The sequence below is a fragment of the Onthophagus taurus genome, chromosome 8 (genome assembly GCF_036711975.1).
Source record: "Onthophagus taurus isolate NC chromosome 8, IU_Otau_3.0, whole genome shotgun sequence".
Classification (NCBI taxonomy): domain Eukaryota; kingdom Metazoa; phylum Arthropoda; class Insecta; order Coleoptera; family Scarabaeidae; genus Onthophagus; species Onthophagus taurus.
Genome location: NC_091973.1, coordinates 8,261,811 through 8,283,891, shown reverse-complemented (window position 1 = coordinate 8,283,891; position 22,081 = coordinate 8,261,811). Strand labels below are relative to the sequence as shown.

General features: G+C 35.1%; 2 protein-coding genes across 2 annotated transcripts; both read left to right on the top strand.

The window, feature by feature from the left end:
• The first annotated feature begins 2,466 nt into the window (after window positions 1-2,466).
• On the top strand, window positions 2,467-16,543 carry LOC139431158 (glutamic acid-rich protein-like). Its single transcript, XM_071198777.1, has 3 exons — window positions 2,467-2,680; window positions 15,302-16,434; window positions 16,498-16,543. The coding sequence occupies exons 2-3, from the start codon at window positions 15,411-15,413 to the stop codon at window positions 16,509-16,511; spliced, it is 1,038 nt and encodes a 345-aa protein (XP_071054878.1). The 5' UTR covers window positions 2,467-2,680; window positions 15,302-15,410; the 3' UTR covers window positions 16,512-16,543.
• Window positions 6,200-6,673, top strand: LOC139431032 (uncharacterized). The gene has a single exon (XM_071198598.1). It carries the CDS (start codon window positions 6,200-6,202, stop codon window positions 6,671-6,673), a length of 474 nt encoding a protein of 157 aa, XP_071054699.1.
• Window positions 16,544-22,081: the final 5,538 nt, after the last annotated feature.

Here is a 22,081-nt window from a genome sequence, read left to right as displayed (position 1 = left end):
CTTCAAGTGTTATTCGTTGCTCATTTGTTTTCTGAAATAAAAACAATTGAATGCTGTCTTATTATGGCAAATAAAATATTAAACAACTTTTGTATAAAATTTTTTTTTATAAAGTTGATACCTACCAAGATATATACTATATTCCATACATAATGGGCACCCTGTATATATATTTTCTTTTTCTTTTGTTGTATTGAATGGTATGTATATATAATATGATAAATTACTAAAGAAGGTAAGCGACAGGGTTGGGGATGTCCAAAGAGAAGAGAGAAGGAATTCACATACCTGGGGTATAGATTCAGGGAAGATAGCAAGGAGACGGCTCATGTGAGCGAGATGGTAAAAAGGGTTAATAAGGTTTGGGGGTGAGGTGAGAGAGTGTTTGGGACATCAAATAGAGAAAGATTATGTTTGATAGGTTGGTGAGGAGTGCAATGATGTAGGGGCGGATGTTTGGGGATGGAAGAAGCAAGATATTCTGGAGCACGTACAGAATCGGTACTGGAGGTGGATTCTTGGTCTGGTTAGGGAAACACGGGGATACATTGTGAGGGAGCAAGTGAAAGTGGATGAATTGAGGAAAAAGAGCTGTTAAATATGAAGAAATGATTGATAGAAGACAATACTGCGGGATCTTAGGGGAGTGTTGGAAATAAGTTAGGGAGGGGAAGATTCGATATAGTAAAGGAGAGAGGAGGAAATATTATAAAAGGGCGGGATATTCGGAGGCATAGATAAATTACTAAAGAAGTTAAGCGACAGGGATGGGAACATCCAGGGAGAAGAGAGAAGGAGGCAGGTAAGGGAGGGAGAGTACAATGAAAGATATAGGGACATAATGTCGGAGGGGCTTCCAAAATACTTTGTGGAGGAGAGGAGCGAGGAAGGGAAGAGGCTGGTGGCCAGATTTCGTTGTGGTAATGAGGAGAGAGCAAACAGGTACTGGTCGGACGATGTGGACAGGTGATAATGGAAGTTAAATTAAGTTTGGTTCGCCATGTATTAAACAGAAAATTGTAAGCTCTTAGTTAACAATAAAAACTCTTTCTTTCTAGTAAATCAAACCGTTTTTAAAAAACATTTTTCGTTTTTTAGAAATACATTTTTTATCAATTTTGGAGGTTACATTTTCTTTAAAAATCTGTATAAAATCGCTTTCATTTAGAAACTAATTCAAATTATATAAATTATCAATGATAATGTGTATTTTGAATAAACCAAACAGTTTTTAAATATCATTTTTAGTCTTTGAAAAAAAAGTTGTAAGTTATTATCAAATTATTGAAATTAACAACTAACTTAAAAATTCGATATGAAGTTCATTTCATAGAAAAATTTTTTCATACTTTTTCAACTAGAATGTCTACTTCCCAGTAAATTAAACCGTTTTTAAAAATCACTTTTAGTTTTTGAGAAATTAATTTTTAAATTTTTCTTACCATCTGCATTAGAGTAAATTGAGCTTGAGTTCAGCACTTCTTCTTGGTACTCACTTACATTGTATCCATCAAGATTATTTATTATGGAGCTGGTTGGAATATCATCTAACTCCATTTCATTGTCGTCCAATTGTGCTTCTGCATACATTGCAACATCTTAAAAAATTTAAAAAAAATTAATTATTTCCTATATCTTCTTACCATGTCAATTGGAATGGAGTTGATCATAACCTTGTTGTTCATCCAGATTAAAGTTAAAATCATCTGGATTCAGTAAGAAATCTCCAAAATTCGGAGATTGGTAATATTCATAAAGTACTTCGTCTATTTCTACATAAAAATAACTTCATTATCTATTATTCATTGATTAATAATTAGTAATCTTACCATCTAGGTTTGGATGAAGAGAATTTAAGAGCTGTTGCTTTTGAAATGGGTTTAAGTTAATTACTGGTGGGATAGTCGAAGAATTGTTATGATTAACCTGATTGCCCGCTGAAGGGTTGCCCCGCAAAAGCAGCTTTCTTGCCATTATAATCGCATAAAACCTTTATCCAACAAAAACATGAACAACGTGTAAATGAACGATATGGCCGCTAGGTTTTCATTGGTTGCTTTAAATAACTCACTTATTACTCCACAAGATGGCGTTGTAAATGATAGTATTTAAGCAAAGTGATTAACACGTACAATTTAATACAAGTTCACAACAAAACGTAATTTAGCGGGAAATTTAAAATTTGTTGGAAGTTTGACATAACATACTAAAAGAACTAATTTATTGTTATGATAGTAGATGGCGTTTGAAAGTTAATAAATAAAATGAATATAATAAATAATTAAAAGAAATAAATAATACAAATGCTAAATTACTTGTTTTGGTTAATTAGATCTTTGAATTGTTAATCGCAAAAAGATTTTTATAAACGTACTTCAAGATGGATGAAAGAGCATAAGCAATGACAATGACATAAACTTACCAGTGTGAAATCAGCACTTCTACGAAGAACATCGTTTTAGCGAATTCACTCTTATTTAGTGGCTGCACACCAATCCATGGTTATTCACGATATTAATCTTGATTAATCGTCTAAATCATCCAACATATTCTCCTTCGAATTGTTTAAATAAAATAAAATAATAAAAAAGAATCATCCTACGCAAAGTACAGTGATTCCTGGAATCCGAAAACAACCACATGGTGTTGTTAAAACTTTCCAAGGGCTTCTAGAAACGTGGTAAGTTAAAAATTGATTAATTTAATTTGAAGAATTAGATCTTGATCTTTAATATCATTAGAAAAAATAATTTCTTAAAAAATAATTTATTTTTAGAATGAATTATTTTTAGAAAATCATAAAAAATAAGTTGATCACGTTTATAATAGATAAAAGCCCCATTTGTGCAAACCAATAATGAGTCGTACATTTTAAAGAAAGTTGATTGTTCCTAAGATCTCAAAAATGGCCTCAATTTGAGGTGGGGTTTTGTGACAACCTCTCAATCACAGCCTTCCAAATTGGGAACCTATGGGCTTAAACTTCCTTTACGCATGACTAATAACAACTTATTATCAACTTGTTAATAAATTCGCGTTGAATTAGTTATTGTTAATAAAGATTTTTATTGATAGTCAAAAAATAGTAGGGATTATAAGACGATCTCGGTTTTAATTTACTAATTTTTCTTCGTTACGATGGAATGGAGCTGATTAATTGTCGCGAAATGCGACTATCGGTTGCCAACCTTTTCTACATCTTTATAATGAATAGTAAACAATGATTTGTGGTTTTTTAAAAATATATTTTTTATTTAAAGTGTTATTATTATTAATTAATTACCAAAAACTTTGTTATTTCAATTTTGTTAATAATTTAGCGTATTTTATCATAATTTGCACTCTTTTTATGATAAGTCTTGAAAATTTTGTGATTCCAAACCATTGAGATCTTATATATAATCTGTTTTCCTCACCACGCCTAAAATGAAGCCAGGAAGGTCGCCATGTTAGATGTACCAACTTAGCGGAAATCGAAATTCTTATATAAAGGGTCATCCACGACGACCGTCCATTAGAACTTTACAGGGTTCTGGTCAATACAAAAATTTGAAAATTCAGATTTAAGTATTATTAATTGCGTTCTCTTCGACTAAAATATTTTCAGATATCTAGCACTTCCGGTTATACCGGAAGTCGCCACCTACTTTATTTTTTCAAATGGAATACCCTATATATTTTTACATATTTGGATTTGTCTGTCTTCAAGGTTTATGAATAACTTTACTTTTTGCAATTTGATTCGGCCGTTCTCAAGTTATTCGAATTTTTCTAGAAAAATCTGCTCCAGCAGACATTTGTTAAAAAAATCAGAGAACACTCGATTTTTGGGATATCAATTTAGGATTCAAAACATGCGTAAGCAACATGATGGAGTATGTTTTGGTGCCGAGTACGGCTGTCTAGATCGTTTGGTCACTTTACTACGGCACGTTAACTTTTCGAAATTTGGAAATACCATAACTTCATTTTTTTAAATAGCACCCCCCATATTTTATTACTTAGTCGTCTTCGGTGTCTCATTTTACATCTTTTATATCCCATATGTCCTATAACTAACATTTATAGTTTGGGAGATAATTAGGGTTTTTTGAAAAATGCACACATATCATATCGATATTTAACCTAGTGTGCCATGAATACCTAGTGTGACCTAGTGTATAACCATATGAAGTGGCCTTTTGAAAATTTGCAGACTTCTGATGTTTGATGCCAGCTTTTTAGTAAAATATTTTCAGGTTCCAGGTACTTGCGGTATGTGTAGTTACGCTCTGTATTTCATTACATTTTTGAAATTTTTGTTCAATTTTAGGTCACTTGTGTGTTGCAGCCGACACGTATGCGCAATTATTTGGATGCACTCTCCATAAATTATTATCAAATTCAAATAATCCTCATTACTAAATTCCAAATGTGGCATTTCTTGAGAACAGATCACTACAAAAAGTAACCTAGTCATCACACCAACAGAAATAAAGCATAGCTTTAGCAAATGTCAAACTGTTTACTCTTTCCTTCCTGATCCTACATAACCACAACAACATTCCCAACACAACATTTTTTTTCCGGCGGTCAAAGTAGATGGTTTATAAATTATAAAAACCTGAAAATACTTTAGTTAAAAGCTGGCATCAAACATCACAAGTCTGCAAATTTTCAAATCTCCACTTTATTCCGTTATTCGCTAGGTCGCACTAGGTATTCATGGCACGCTAGGTTAAATATCGATATGATATGTGTACATTTTTCAAAAAACCCAAATTATCTCCCAAACTATAAATGTTAGGTATAGGACATATGGAATATAAAAGATGTAAAATGAGACACTGAAGACGACTATGTAATAAAATATGGGGGGTGCCATTTAAAAAAAAGAAGTTATGGTACTTTCAAGTTCTGAGAAGTTAACGTGCCATAGTAAAGTGACCAAACGTTCTAGACAGCCGTACTCGGCACCAAAACATACTCCATCATGTTGCTTAAACATGTTCTGAATCCTAAATTGATATCCCAAAAATCGAGTGTTTTCTGATTTTTTGAACAAATGTCTACTGGAGCAGATTTTTCTAGAAAAATTCGAATAACTTGAGAACGGCTGAATCAAATTGCAAAAACTAAAGTTATTTATAAACCATGAAAACAGACAAATTCAAATATGTAAAAATATATAGGGTGTTCCATTTAAAAAAATTAAGCAGGTGGCGACTTCCGGTATAACCGGAAGTGCTAGAAATCTAAATATTTTAGCCGAAGAGAACGCAATTGATAATACTTAAATCTGAATTTTCAAATTTTTATTTTGGCCAGAACCCTGTAAAGTTTTAATGGACGGTTGTCGTGGATGACCCTGTATAGTTATGCAAGAATTTACATTATTATAAACTGGAAAGACAGAAAATAATAACCAAAACAAAATACATTAATTTTTTATTAATAAATAATTATTAATTATATAATATTTTAAAAGAACTTAATAATTTTTAACAATAACTCTTATAATTAACATAAACTAAGAAGAAAACATTTAAAACAATTCTGATTGATCACGTTAACCTTTTGCTTATAAATTATTGTTACTTTATTTTAAAAGAACTGAACATTCCTTAATAATAAACTTTACTTGAACTTCATTGTTAATTTCAAGTCAACTAACCAGAAACATTTTATGGACTGTTGTAAATAATCTTCCAACCAACCAAATTATAAAAAACATATGTGAAACAAAAAGAATTCGAAAACCTTCAACAAAAATAAACTTTTAATAAAAATAACAATATACACTCAGTTCCAAAAAAATATATTTTTTTTATTTCTTGATAGCCAATTCCTTTGTGTTTCAAAAAAAAAAATTAAAAAGGCGGAAATTTTTTCAATGACTCCTGGATGGTAGTGGAAAAACTGGAACCATGTTTTTTTCCTAATTTTTGACTCACCCTGTGTATTAATCAAGTAATGGTATAGAAAGTGCTTACACCCTATATGAAAGACGTTTCTTTTATGAGCATTTTGTTTTTTTATTCAGTAATTTATCTCTAAAATTGTCCGAATTGAAGCTTTTTTGTTGAAACCTTACGTTTATCCCACAGATTTAAGACGTATGATCACATTGACAAACAATTGACTTTGCCATAGCAATTAATTTGTCATTGTGTCATTAATTAACTACAAAAAAGTTTTGTAGTGATTAAAATTACATGAAATGCCTCAAATAAATCCAGAACAAGTAGCAAGATTAGTTGCTTTAGTAAACGATGGGCGTTGTAAATGTTACGCCGCTCGTGCAGTGGGAGTCCATGAAGCAACTGCTCGTAGAGCAATCCGCAAGTACGAACAAACAGGAAGCACTGCTCGGAAGGTGGGTTCTGGTCGCCCTAGAAAAACGTCTCCAAGAGATGATCGTTTCTTGAGATTGCGGATTTTACGGAATCGATCAAACACTGCGGTAAATGTTCAGCAAGATCTTCGCCAAATTCGTGGTGTTGCAATAAGTAAGCAGACGGTATGTAGACGTCTAAAAGAAGTTAATTTAAAAGCTAGGAGACCTGCAAAAGGTCCTAAATTATTGCCCGAACATCGTGCTGCTAGAAGAAATTTTGTTCAAAATTATGGAGAATGGAATATTCCTGAATGGTCGAATGTCTTGTTTTACGGACGAGTCGAGGTTTTGCCTTAACATGGTGGATGGAAGAAAAAAAGTGTGGAGAAGGACTGGTGAAAGGTTTAATCAGAATTTAATAACAGAACGCGAAAGTTTTAATGGTGGGTCGGTTATGGTGTGGGGAGGGATTTCAATGAATGGGAAGACACCCCTTCATGTTTTTCCGGTGAGACGGTCGATGACTGCCCAAATTTACATTGACATTATACAACAGTGTATCTTACCTCATGCAGAGTTAGTGGGCAATAATTTTATATTGATGACCACACACCGCAGTAATAGTGCGAAACTTCTTAGAAGCTACGGGTATCACCACATTACAGTGGCCTGCGAGAAGCCCCGATATGAACCCTATCGAACATTTGTGGGATGAATTAGGGAGAAGGATACGTTCTCGCGAGAGGCCTCAGGAATGCCTCGCAGAAATAGCAGATGCGTTAGTGGAAGAATGGGATCGTATACCATAATAAGAAACCTGATTTCCAGTATGCCGCTTAGATTAGAAACTCTTAGAGTTGCTAGGAGAGGCAATACACGGTATTAAGCAGTTATCCCAGTTTATAATTTAGTGTTTAATAAAACTTTTTTAAAAATTCGTATCAGTTTATTTCACTAGAAAACTGTTTTTCCATAAATTCAGAAGGTTGGTTTCAACAAAAAAGCTTCAATTCGGATAATTTTAGAGATAAATTAATGAATAAAAAAACAAAATGCTCATAAAAGAAACGTCTTTCATATAGGGTGTAAGCACTTTTTATACCATTACTTGATTAATACACAGGGTGAGTCAAAAATTAGGTTCCAGTTTTTCCACTACCATCCAGGAGTCATTGAAAAAATGTCCACCTTTTTAATTTTTTTTTTAAGACAAAGGAATTGGCTACCAAAAAATAATAAAAATCGGCCCACTGGTTTAAAAAATATAAGATATTAAAATTAGGTCAAAAATCAAATGCGTCACTTTTTTTGGAACTGAGGTATTTATGAGAATTGTGAGGTTATAATTGGAGGTATAATAGAGACTTGAAACCAAGGTTTGTAGAACATAAGGTTACCTCATTCCCTATGCCTCTGTAGTATCGATTGTTACCCCGCAAATTGACGTCACTGGTTCGATACAGTCAGAATAAAAGATAGCCTATACGTGCCTATACTGTGGTACAGTCTTGGGTACAGTCTATATAAAATATTTAAACCTCGCATCGTGTTGTGTTGTTCATAGAACCAGCTACGTCACTGACCCACCTTGCCTCTCAGAGGAGGAGAATCGGTATTGGGTAACCTTATGTTCTATAGACCTTGCTTGAAACCACAGCTAAGTTCAGGTCGGTACATCCAACATGTCTGACTTTCTGATTACCCCCACCACCACCACATACGCACTCTAGATTATACAGGGTGTCCCGCAACGATTGTACAAAACTGCATCAGCGTATTCTATGATCAAAAATAAACAAAAAAAGCCTAATAAACATAGGTCCGAAAATGGACCATTTTCGAGATATTCAAAGATTTAGTTTCATAAGTTGATATTGTTAACATCATGAATTTAAATTTGTTTTTATAATAATTAAGTCGTTACTATGATTACGATAAGTTGTCTAATCAAAAAAAAAATAATAATACTTGACGAAATTATTATTTTACTATTTAATTTAATAAAACTATAAAGTATGGCTCCTATTAATTACTCCAAGGAAGAGATGGCGGATATGGTGTATTGTTACGGACTAGCTGATGGAAATGCGTCGTTAGCAGCTCGTCATTACGCGCAAAGGTTCCCGAACAGACGATTGCCTAATAGTCACACCTTTAGCAGACCATTTCTCAGATTAAAAGAAACGGGAAGCGTAACCCACAGCCATTCCACGGAGAGACATTACACAAGGCCGGTGGAATTAGAAGAAGCAGTTTTGAGAAGAGTCGATGAAAATGCCTCAACCAGCATTAGAAGAATTTCTGCACAAGAAAACATTAACAAAACAACCGTTCACCGCATTTTAAGGGAGCAGTTGCTTTATCCTTATCATTACAACACCGTTCAAGCTCTAACAGAAAATGATGGCGAAAAAAGAGAGATTTTTTGTAGGTGGGCCATACAGGAAGAGGTAATAAACGTCGACTTTCCCATAAACATTGTATTTACGGATGAAGCAACATTTACTCAAAGCGGAATTTTTAATATTCATAATGCGCACGTTTGGAGCGATGAAAATCCCCATGCAATACTAGAAACTCATCATCAGTGGCGATTCAGTGTTAATGTATAATAATAATAATAATAACTTTATTAGTGCTCTATGCCCAAGGCTTACACACGTCATTTTAAACAGAATATACAACAAAATACAGACGCAGGAGCCGAGAAGAAAATACAATAAAAATACATTCATACAATGACAATATCACTCCTTAAAAACTCCTCGACTGAGTAGAACGCACCCGTCATCAGGAAATTTTTCATAACAGTTTTAAATTGCTTGTGTTGTCGTGCTCTAATATCTAACTTATTATACAAAATCTGACCAGTATACAAATGACCTTTCTGCGTTCCACTCAACCGACAAAAATCTACGCACATGTTCATACGGTTTCTGGTAAAGTAACTGTGCATGTCGGCGTGCGTCTTATACTGTTCATCATTACTATGAATATACAGCAAACATTTCAGAATAAACAATGATGGAAGCGTTAGAATATTCAAGAATTCAAAGGCGAGGCGACAATCTTCCCTATAACTAAGTTTTGCCAACACTCTCACAGCTCTGCGTTGCAAACCAAACACATTATTACTTGCTGGACTCCCACCCCAGGCAATAATACCATAGTCGAGGTGGCTGTTTTGGCTACCTTGACAGATACCGAGCTCACTAGTCTACGTAGTAGAAAAATGTTTCTTGAGATCTTTTTACCAATTTCAGCCACATGCACATCAAATTTCAGATCTCTGGAGTTCACCGTTATGCCCAGCAATCTAGCAGGGGGGAAATCACCCACACAGTCCCGTTTTAGGGTGAAAAGTGTCTGAACCGTTTTGTCTTTATTCAAACATAGTTCATTAGCTACACACCAGTCGTTCGCAGCAGTCAACAGTTTGTTTGAGGAAGACATTACCTCCTCGTAGTTTAACCCGGAGACAAGCAATGTGGCATCATCAGCGTACAACAAACACTTTACACCCTCTCCCAGGTAACCAGGAAAATCATTAAAGTACAGGAGGAACAAAAGGGGCTCCAAAATAGATCCCTGAGGGACACCCCTCGAGATTGGAAGTTTTCCAGATACCTTGTCTCCACATTTAACCACTTGAAACCTATCGGACAGGTATGATTCGATAAGAGCAACACTATTTAAATCAAAGCGAAAAACAGATTTCAGCTTCAGGAGAAGAATACGGTGCGACACACTATCAAAAGCACGAGACAAATCAAGAAATAGAGCAGCACAGTACTCCCGATCTTCATACGTACTGTGACAGACATTCATAAAATTAACAATCGCATCCCCGGTGCTCCTACCAGGTCGAAAGCCGAACTGATTCTCGAAAAGCACATCATACAATTCCACGTGAGCCATTATTTGTTTGTAGATTACGCGCTCAAATATTTTGGACAGTATCGGGAGAATGTTAATGGGACGATAATTCGAACAATCGTTTTTATCCCCATGCTTAAAAATAGGCACAATGGAAGCTATCTTTAATTGATCCGGGAAAGTATGTGATCGCATCATGCTGTTAACCATTATGGTAAAGGGCGCAACCATGAGGCTAATGTTACATTTTATAGCCCCCGTTGAAACACCGTATATGTCTCTAGTTCCGTTTGTCTTTAAACACTGTAGAACACTTCTAACTTCACTCTCTGATACCTCAACAAAAGAGAAAACAGGAACATTGTCAAAGTTACTACGACAGAGATGTAAGGGGGACCCAATAGACGGGCCGAGTTTAGCAACATTCTGCTTGTCCACACTGACCCTGCACCCATTAATCAAAGTCCAAGAGGCCCGCGATTTGTTGCTCGATGCGTTAATGTATCCGACAGCGGCCTTCCGTTTAGCCTCATCGATGCCATTACGGTACGCCGACCTTGCTCTATCCCTCATTTCCTTAAGATTAGCAGTTCCATAACGATTGAAAAGATTGGAAGCGAGATCACACCTGAGTCTCATCTGACGCAGTGTATTATTGAACCACTTTATGCCTCCGTCACAATTTCTAACACGTTTTTTAGTTAGAGGATACGCCATATAAAAAGTTGATAGAAATCTATGAAAGAAATAGTCAAATCTATCCTTGAAATTGAAACCGTCATCACAGAGAAATTCCCAAGTATAACCCTGAAAGGATTCAAAGAATCTCAAATTCCCCTCAACGGTAATCCTCCTGTACATTACAGAACTGTAGTCAATTCCAATTGGAAGTGATACTGCAGCAGAGACAAATTGACCATGGTGATCAGAGATATTATTCACGACCACCCCAGTTTTGAACCTGTCCTTAGCAAAATTAACAAATATATTGTCAAGACAGTTTTTGCCCCTGGTGGGTCCGGAGATAGATGGTGAAAACCCGAAAGAAGAAAAAATATTACACAGTTCAATAGCATTTGACTCTCCGCTACCAAATCTGACATTGAAGTCACCCAGGACAACAACATGCTTGTGGTTCGCAAGAGTGCCCAGAACACGCTCCATAATGTCCTTAAAAGTTGTAAAATTCCGAGATGGGGACCTATGCAACGCAGTGCCGCCAATTCACAATCCATCTCCACCGACAAGTCATTTATGTCACCCAACAAACTACATTTCCCGTCTCTTTTCGCGAATATCGCCACTCCACCATGGATGTGATCCGTCCTAGCAAAGTATGAAAGAGCAATCCACCCCCCAATATGTATGGGCTGGAGTTATAGGTGATTAGTTATTAGGTCCATTTTTTCTTCCAAAGAGATTGACAGCCGATGCCTACATACATTTTTTACAAAATGACCTTAAGGCCTTTACAGACGGACGTTTATGCCCGCGTTGATGTTTGCACATTCAAAAACGTGCATACAAAAACGTATGCTAGGTCAGCGTACAGACGCACGTACAAAATCCGCAGTTTTGCTTAGTGGCTGAACGATGTCCAAGGAAGTGGTTGACTTAGCGTTGGCAGCAGTGGCGTGCGCTAATGTGCTCAAAATCAAGAATAAAAAAAATAAAACTCGCCGCGTGTGGTGTAAAAATTGGCTTCTGCAACGGCAAAGGTTTTCTCACATTAACCTATTGGCAGAATTGACAATAGAACCGGATGATTGGCGTAATTATCTTAGAATGGACGAAGATACTTATTCGCTACTGTTAAAGATGGTAACTCCATTGATACAACGTCAAAATACAATCATGAGACCGGCAATAAGTGTACACGAACGATTAACTGCAACCCTAAGATATTTAGCGACTGGACGAAACTACCAAGATTTGAAATTTACCACTGCAATATCTGCACAATCCTTATGTACAATAATTCCGGAAACATGTGAAGCTATATATGAAGTGCTGCATAAAGAATACATGAAGGTAAGAAAAACATTTATTTTAGAAAGTAACAGAAGCATGATTGGGTATTAAAAAAAATATATATTAATTGTTCATACAAATCATGTGTGACTATACCCAGAAAAATACGTTGAAGTCGTATTTTGCTCAGCCGAAGATTCAAAAGGAAACTGATAAGTTAAGTTATTTGTTGCTAATTGGTTCAAATCGTGATGGTTAAAGGTGTTGCTGCGTCCTGTTGGCTGGATTATTTCTGTTATAATTTTCGTATTTTCGGAAATTTTTCCAAGTTCTGCTTGGAATCATTTTCAGTTCCCTACAACAGAAGAGGAATGGACAACTATTGCTGAAGGTTTTGAGAAACTTTGGAATTTTCATAATTGCGTGGAGGCGGTAGATGGTAAGCACGTTCAAATAATACCGCCACCAGGTAGCGGAGCATATTATTATAATTACAAGGGCTACAACAGTTTAGTTCTTATGGCCATATGTAATGCAAATTACGAATTCATAATGTGCGATTTTGGTATCAATGGTCGAATATTCGATGGAGGAGTTATTGCACATACTAAGTTTTATAAGAAACTGAAAAACGGAACTTTGCATCTACCAGACTCAGTAAATCCACAGAATAGTCAAAGACAACTGCCATTCGTTTTCATTGGTGATGAAGCGTTTGCATTACGTTCTGATTTCCTAAAGCCCTATAGGCAGAAAGATCTTAATCATGACAAAAAAATTTTTAAATACCGATTGGCACGGGCATGAGGTAAAATTGAAAATACATTTGGCATATTAGCAGCACGATTTCAAATCTTTTACACTCCTATCCGGTTACGCTTAGAATCAATAGACAAAGTGGTACTGGCTTGCTGTGTACTTCATAATTTTTTAAAACGAAGCTGCCCTAACATATACACACCACCTGATTCTGATTTCGAAAAAGGAAGTTTGCAATCAGGTCTGAGAGCTAATCCAAGTCACCTTGCTCACCTGCAACGTAGCCATGGTGGGAACTTTGGCAGTGAAGCAGAGCAAGTGCGACAATTATTTATGCAGTATTTTAATGAAGAAGGAGCTGTATCGTGGCAAGAAAGAATGATATAGTGACAGCTACAGTCTCAGCAACCTCTCTCTCAGTCTCAGCAACACTATCACCTTCCTGTTCCCGTTCATTACTTTCGTCTGCTACCACATTGTTGTCGTCGTCATCACTAGGGATGTTCGAAGCCGACTTTCTAGGTTTGTCCTGGTCTCGAAGAAACAGCAGTAGGTCATGGTACCACAGTGAAGGTACATAAACTTCATCGGTACCCACACCACTTCTTTTGGAGTCTAGAACCTTCTTATTTTCCCTACGAAAACCTCCTCTAAGACTATTTATTTTAGTAATAACTGAAGCTTTGGTCGCGTTTGGCTGAACAACCTGCAGCTTCTTGATCAGCATTTTGTAGGCGTCGCTTTTTTTATTTTTATCCAAATATGCTTTGGTTTTTATATGCCACAGACAGGGCAGTTCCCTGTACATTTCAATGAATTCACGCAGGAAGTCACGAGAGAGTGTTCTACAATCAGACATTCTACAAAACAATAAATTTGCGAATCAAATTTCATAAACATGGAACTTACCTGGGCACTGGACGCTACTGATGAACGTCGCACAATTTACATCCACACGTTGAGACATGAGAGCGAATCCCGACAGCCGACAGAAGTTTTCTGCGTCGTTCTTTTTGAGTGTGCACTCAAACAGGTGACGTTCTTCTGCATACACATTAACGTTTTTGTATGTACGTTTTTGAATGTGCATACATCAACGCGGACATAAACGTCCGTCTGTAGAGGCCTTTACACAGGCATTTGATGAATTACTTCAACAAATTCTAGAAGATTGCTACTTTATGCAAGATGGAGCACCAGCACATTATGCACGCGCTACTCGAGCATACTTAAATAACAGATTTGGCAATAAGTGGATTGGCCGAGGAGGCCACCTCGTTCACCAGATTTAAATCCGTTAGATTTTTGGTTTTGGGGATATTTAAAACAAATTGTTTATTCTGAAGACGTTCAAAATGTGCAGGATTTGAAGAATAAAATTAGTAACGCATTTGACACACTAAAACAAATTCCTGGTATCTTTGAACGCATTAGAAGTTCATTTAGAAAACGTATCCGTTTGTGTTTAGAAGTAAATGGTGCGCATATTGAACATTTATTATGACATGAATCTTTTCCAATTTGTTAAATATTCGTTGTTTTTATGCTGGTTGAACGATTTTCTTCGACAATCTTTGTTACTTGTTTTGTTAAATTATTAATGAACTGTATTAATTAACTTAATATTATCTTATTATTTATTAAACTTTATCTTAACCATCGTAACCATGGTAATCATATAATTACTGCATCTAAATCGTTAGAATTAATGATGTTTACAATATCATTATGAAACTAAAACTTTAATATCTCGAAATTGGTCCATTTTCGGACCTATGTTTATTAGACTTTTCTTGTCTGTTTTCGATCAGAGAATACGCTGATGCAGTATTGTACAATCGTTGCGGGACACCCTGTATATAAGACCTTAATGCTCCAAACCGATTTATCAAAGAGTTATGAATTTTAATAACTCCAAAAGCATTCAATTTTCGATGTTTTATTAATAATTTACTAAAAAATCATGTTTATTATAATTTTGTTAATAATTTAGTACCACTTATCAAAATCTACACTCTTTTACACCTTATTTTCAAAATTTCATCATTTCAAACCGATTTTCCCAAGAGTTATGAATTTATATAACCTGATAATTCCAAAATGTTTTGAAATAACTTTTTTATTTCAACTATGATAATATTTTAACATATATTATTATAATTTACACTCCTTTTATGATAAGTCTTGAAAATATCATGATTCCAAACCGATTTATCAAAGTGTTACGAATTTTAATAACTCCAAAATCATTTAATTTTCGATATTTTATTAGTTAATCCCCAAAAACTTTTTATTATTAACAAACTCATTTCCACATTCCTAGTGGTTTTTTAAATTAAAATTAAAATTTATATTCATTGTTTTTGTTTGTTTTTCTAGTTCTAATCTCAAGAAAATCCAAAATAAGCAAGCTCAAACAACTTACTTATCAATCTGGTTGTTAGTGCCCATTGTTCAATATTAGTAGAGGATTGGAATCGCATCCATAATGAATCCACAGAAAGACCCAAATCGTCCCAACCAGAAACCGAAAGAAGAAGTTGATAAAAAGAAAGATAAAAAAAAACATTCAACTAACGCAGCGTCCTCTGAAAAACCACAATATTCGAACCCAAATCGAAAAGAAGAACAAAATCAACGTAAAATAAAAATTGCTGATAAGTTAAAACCCCCAACATTTACAAAAGCAAGCAAATATATTCCTCAACCATTAAAAACCGTTGATGTTGAGAACAGCATTAAATGCTATCGCTCGAAGAGACCACCGAGTTCTAATTTTTGGGCAAGAACTATTAATAATATCTATCAGACAGACAATGAAGTTGACATCAACTTTGAATCCAAAAACCAACCACAAGAACCAAAACCATCAACTTCAAAAGATGTTGTCGATACTCTTTCAAGCAAGGAAGAATCGAAGCATATCCCAAACATTCACACTAACATAAAAAGCAAGCATCATAAATGGTATAAAAGCGAAAAGACAACTATGGCTGATCAACAAGTTGTGATTGATAATATTTGTAAAGCATATGAAGCAGCTTCAAGTTCAAATAAACAAAAAATAAAAGAAAGAGAAGCGAGGGAGAAAGAAATTAAGAAAAGAGAAGCAAAGGAAAAAAAAATGATGGAGAGAGAAGCAAAGGAAAGAAAAATGAAGGAAAGAGAAATGAATGCATTTCCTAGTAATAGCGTTGCTTCAGGCAGTAAAGCTTATGAAGTACCACTAGGTATGGGTTTGTTCGGTCCAACAACTGCCGAAGAGAAGAAAGAAAAGTCTTCTAAATCTTCTAAGAACGATAGCTTTTGGAAACAATCTGGATGTTTGGATCCTCAACGTCTAACAATACCAAAAACTACTTACATCCAGTTGAGGAATAAATTGGATAAAGAACCACTTTACCAGGTTATTTATGGACGTGTCCTGATTAATATTTACAGCGATGAGGAACTTGGCAGAGTTAATGAATACTATCACAGGTATTTAACTGACTTATTCACGAATAAAGATGGTGAGTTTTTAATTTTATCAAACTAATCACTTAAATAAATTAATTACAATTTTATTTTTACAGTTCCATACCATTGACTTGATTGAGGCAATAAAAAGGAAAAGAAAAATTAATGCAATATTTTTTTAACAATTTCTATTTGTTTTGTTGCGTTAAGAATAAATATTTCTTTTCTATTTCTTTGTTTCACTTCCCTAGCTTACCTTTATTGGGGGATGGCAAGGAGGTGAGGCTGCAGGTTTCCTCACCTGTCTCATTTGTCTTTCGTGGCCAAACCAAGACAGTCTATCTTCAATCAACTTACCCCTTCTATTATTAAAGGAAGTTTATTTCTTATATCACGAGCAATACTTGAGGCTGCAAACGTCTACGATGCATACAGGGTGTTCATTTCAAAACTTTCCAAAATTTCAAAAAAAACTTTAATCATCTTCTTAAAAGCTAGAATAAGTAATCTTTTATTATTAATTTATAAAATTAAATTACCATGTTCGTTTTTACAACGACCATTAAACCTTTATTATTTCGGAGCAATCGGAAATATTTAAGAAAACTAAACACGTATAATTATGAATTAAACTAAATTTTATTGAAAGTATTTTACATTAAACCTGTATGAAAATTACTCTTGACTGGAATGGCCAAAAAAAAGAAAAAAAGACGAAATTTTTCTCTTTCTATAAACGAGTTATAGGCAGGCTCACAGTGCGAGAAAAGAATAAAATAAAAGTGCAATTCTAAACATAAGTTTATTTGGTTATTACTTAAACAACTTTGTGTTATCCACTTAACAAAGTTATTTAAATAAAACAGCAATAATGGTTTACAGTTTGCAGGAAAGGATTGAAATTGTATTAATGTATGGATCCCAAAATGAATGTGCTCGACGAACTGCCGCAGTTTTTAATGAAAGGCATCCAGATCATGAAGAAATTCACTCGGACTGGGTCCGTTGCCAACATAAAACATAATGAGTCGAGAGTTTTGAATGAAACCGCTCAACTGGAAGTGTTGGGTCATTTCGGTATCAACCCCAATACTTCATTGCGTCAGGTATCTCGTGCAACTGGTATATAAAATAAATAATAATTTATTGAGCCAAATTAGAAAAAACAAAATACAATAATAAGGAAAAGTACAATAATATTAAACTTAAATTATAGCTCAAAGGGTGCAAAGGCAGAAAAGGCAAAACAATGCCACTGATTTTACTTGCACCTAATGAGAACAGCAGCAGAAAATAAAATAAAAGTTAAATCAAATCAAAACTGAACAGTATCAATGAAAATGAGATAATAAAAATAAAAACAAAAATAAAAACAAGTAGTTAGGATTATTAAATTACCAAAAGAATCAAAAGCAACATCTCTGTCGCATATTCAGCCAACCACAATTCTGAAGAGCTTGTGAGACGTGATCACCTCTCCTCAATTTATAAATAAAGCGAAGACACGAATTCTGCACAACCTGAATTCTTCGCAAACTCTCAAAAGATAGACATGGACCAAATACAACGTTACAATAATTAAAGTGAGACAAAACTAGAGCATCACAGAGAAGGCGTTTGAGCTTTATCGACAAAAACATTTTACTAAAATAGAGGCTTTTAAGGGACCCATACGCGCGCCTACATATCAACCTAATGTGATTACCAAAAGTAAGCCTATCATCAATGACAACACCCAAACTTTTGACCGAGTCCACCACTCTTAATTGCTCCCCTAGCATACTAATGTTAATGTCATTTTTATTAACAGATAAGTTACCCTTTTTAGTAAATAAGATGCATTGGGTCTTGTCAGGATTGATCACAAGAGCATGCCTTTGTATCTCCACACATAAGTGACCCAATTCCTCAGTAATTCTGTCACATGCATGAGGCAACTCACCAGGTATGAGGTCGAAATAAAGCTGTGTATCATCCGCATATAAGTGATAGGAACATAAGGTTAACTTTGAAAATAAATTGCTGGTGAATATACTAAATAAAAGTGGACCCAAAATAGAACCTTGCGGTACACCTGCTACAATTGTAGAAGGATCAGAACAAACGGATTTAACCGATTGCATCCTGTTAGAAAGATAGCTCCGAAACAAGGAAACAGCACAATCAGAAACACCAATAAACCTCAGAATAGCCAACAAAAGGTTATGATTCAAAATATTAAATGCCTTGCTGAAATCAAGAAGCACAAGTACATTAGATCTTCCCCCATCCAGAGCTCTAAATACGTCATCTGTCAGATCAAGAAGTGCCGTGTCACAGCTATACTGTCGCCTAAAGCCAGATTGTTTCTGAGGTAAAATATGATTAGAATTTAAAAAGGATTGTAGTTGTTCCGCCATAATCCTCTCCAACACTTTGGAAAGAACCGGGAGGATGGTAATGGGCCTCAGATCTTTAAACTCCTTAACTGGATTGGCTTTAGGAACAGGAGTCACCAAACCAAACTTCCACGCACTCGGGTAAACTGACTCTTTCAAGCAGAAATTAATTATATGGCAAAGATCACTCAAAATACGAGAACAGCACAACCTAACCATATCCAGGGAAATTCCATCAGAACCAACACTAGTGGACTTAAATGAAAGTAACATTCGCTCAACAAATTCCACAGAGACGTCACTGAAAGTAAAAGTAGTACCTTCAGGATTTAATCTATAACTATCATAAAAATGTAATAAATCAGCGTCAGGTTCAACAACAACATCACCAATAGCTTCAGAAAAAAACAAATTAATATTGTCCGGATCGGCCAGGTGAGGAGGTAAATCTGTAATATTAGACTTAACAACATTATATTTTCTCAATGTCCTCCACATAGAACGAGATCCCCCAGCCACACAGTTCTGTTGAAGAAAAGCCTTTTTTTCACCGGTGACAAAGTTACGCAGCTGTTTGTAGTATTGAAAATGTACAGGATTTCCTGTTCTCTTGTAACGCCTCAAGGCAGCCTCTCTAAGTCCTATCATCTCCCTGATGTTGCTAGTAAACCACGGCAAAGAGTCCTTCTTAACAGTTCCAGTATTGAGTGGTGCATGAACATCAAATAAAGAGTTTAAAACCTCATTAAAATAGTCGACCTTTTCATCAATAGAGGGTACATCCATGATAATATTACGCAAATTGCGAAAAGTAACCAACCTGGATCCAGCCCTAATTCTTTGAATTGTCAGTTCACAAAAAATCAACAGATGGTCAGAGAAACCAAGATCAAGCGTATTACAATCAGAAACCATCAGGCCACTAGATACAAAGATCAGGTCAATAAGAGAGACGGAGGAGGTAGATATCCTAGAAGGCACGTCAACAACCGCACGCAAGGCAAACACCTCAAAGGTACTCTTAAGAGATATAGTAGATGGACCAAAAAGTTAACATTAAAATCTCCAACAACAACTATCTCATCAACTGAGGTATATACAACAGAAAGTGACCTTTCAAGTCCTTCAAGAAATAGCTTCAGATCACAATTTGGAGGTCTATAACAAACACCAAAAGCTATATGCATCCCTCCTAAGACCAACTCAACCCAAAGCTGCTCAGCTCCCTGTATCGGCTGAACGTGAATTATTTTACAGGAATAACAATCTCTTATAAAAAAACCAACTCCACCACCTCGAGATTGTCTATCAACTCTATAGAAGTTATAGCCGTCCACATGTAGTAGTCGATCATCAATCCTCCCATTCAACCAAGTCTCTGAGATACCAAGCACATCACATCTAGAAAGCAACAAGTAATACCTAAGTTCATCAAAGTGTGCCAGCACCGATCTCACATTCAAATGTTCTACGCGAAAGGAGTTCAACATTATAATACGGAACCAATTCAAATAATAACCACAAAAATAACAAACAATAAAAGCTTGTGACAATATACAAAATGACAACTATCCACAAAAGAAATAAAAAGAATTTTTTCTTTTTTTCTTTCTTTTTTCTTCCTTCCTCCTCTTTTCTTTTTTCTTTCTTTTTCTCCTTTTTTTTTTTAAATACCAACAAAAATAAACAAATTTGATTTGATAAGCAAAAACAATAATAAAATTAATAAAAGAAAACAAGAAAAAATATTATGACAATAAAAGTAAAAGCAAAAATTAAAATAAAATTAATTAATAAAAACAATTAATTAAATAAATTGATTAAGTTATTCAATAACGTTTCCTACAATCATAAAAAACGTGCAAACGTGCGAGATAGAAGAAAAAAACAATAAAACATAACTCTATTCTATAAGATATAATTAACCTGTTATATCCCCACCGACCAACGACAATCGACTTTTGAACGAGATATTAAGATCCGAAAACTGTTTAATTAGTATCGTAGAGCCATCATTCTTAGCAAATATTCGACCATCAGAAGACCAACAGTTTCTCTTCCCGAACTTCGCCCATGCTTGCTTCAGGAGATTATGATTACGTGATGTAAGATCTTCCTGAATGCCGATTTTAGTTCCTTTTAATTTACCCCTGGATTTACAAACTGCCGCTCGAGATCTATAGCTAACAAATTTAACCAGAATAGGACGAGGATTTCCGTTCTTGCCCGAGAAACGTCCAACACGATGACAACGATCAATGTCAGTACAAGAAATAGACAAGCCCAACTGCTCTTTACACAACGAAATAATTTTAACGTCAACATTTTCATTCTCCTGCTCAGTAACACCAAATACTCGGACGTTGTTTCGGCGAGAATACTGCTCCAGGTTGTCAAGATTTTCACCTAATAACTGGTTTTCACGCTGGAGGTTAACATTTTGGGACTTGAGATCTTCAATTTCCGCATTAAAGCGATTTTTAATCACGTTAACGATTTTAGATAAAAATGTTTCACTTTTAATTAACTCCTCGACCGATTCACTAAAGAGAACTTTAAGTTCACGAAGGTTTTCGTTGGTGAAACGCATCTTTAAATTAATAATTTACAAGAGAAAACTCAGCACGCTGCAAAACGCGATACTACTCTGTCGAAGACATTGACTGAACTGGTTAATATCCTTGGGTTCTGTTCATAAAGTTGTAAAACTTCACAAATTCCATCCTTATAAATTGAAAATACATCAAGAGCTAACTGAAGACGATTTTGACATGAGAATACAGTTTTGTGAAGAAGTGACCACTATTATTAATAATAACAACGTTTTTGTGAAAAATATCTGCTTTAGTGATGAATGCACTTTTTCTTTAAATGGATTTGTAAATAAACATAACTGCAGATATTGGAGTAATGAAAACCCTCATCTGACTGTAGAAGGGCATACACAATATCCTGAAAAAGTTAATGTATGGGCCGGCATTTTGGGAGACCAAGTGATTGGTCCAGTGTTTATCGATGGAAATTTAAACGGCGAAGTGTACTTGGATATGTTAGAAAATACTATCAATCCACTAATTACGGAAGCTCTCGAGAATCAGTTGGATAGAGAAGAAAATGCCTTACTTGATGAGAATGAATTACATTTTCAACAAGACTATGTTCTCCCAGTACGACAGTGGTTAGATAACACGTTTCCAAACAGATGGATAGGACGAAGAGGTCCTATAGAATGGCCAGCCAGATCACCAGATTTGACGCCATTAGACTTTTTTTGATGGGGTCATTTAAAGTCTGTTGTATTTACCCCTCAACCTCAAAATTT

What these genes read in the sequence shown, in the direction of transcription:
- LOC139431158 (XM_071198777.1), top strand. Translation starts at nt 15,411, where the DNA reads ATGAATCCACAGAAAGACCCAAATCGTCCCAACCAGAAACCGAAAGAA.
- LOC139431032 (XM_071198598.1), top strand. Translation starts at nt 6,200, where the DNA reads ATGCCTCAAATAAATCCAGAACAAGTAGCAAGATTAGTTGCTTTAGTA.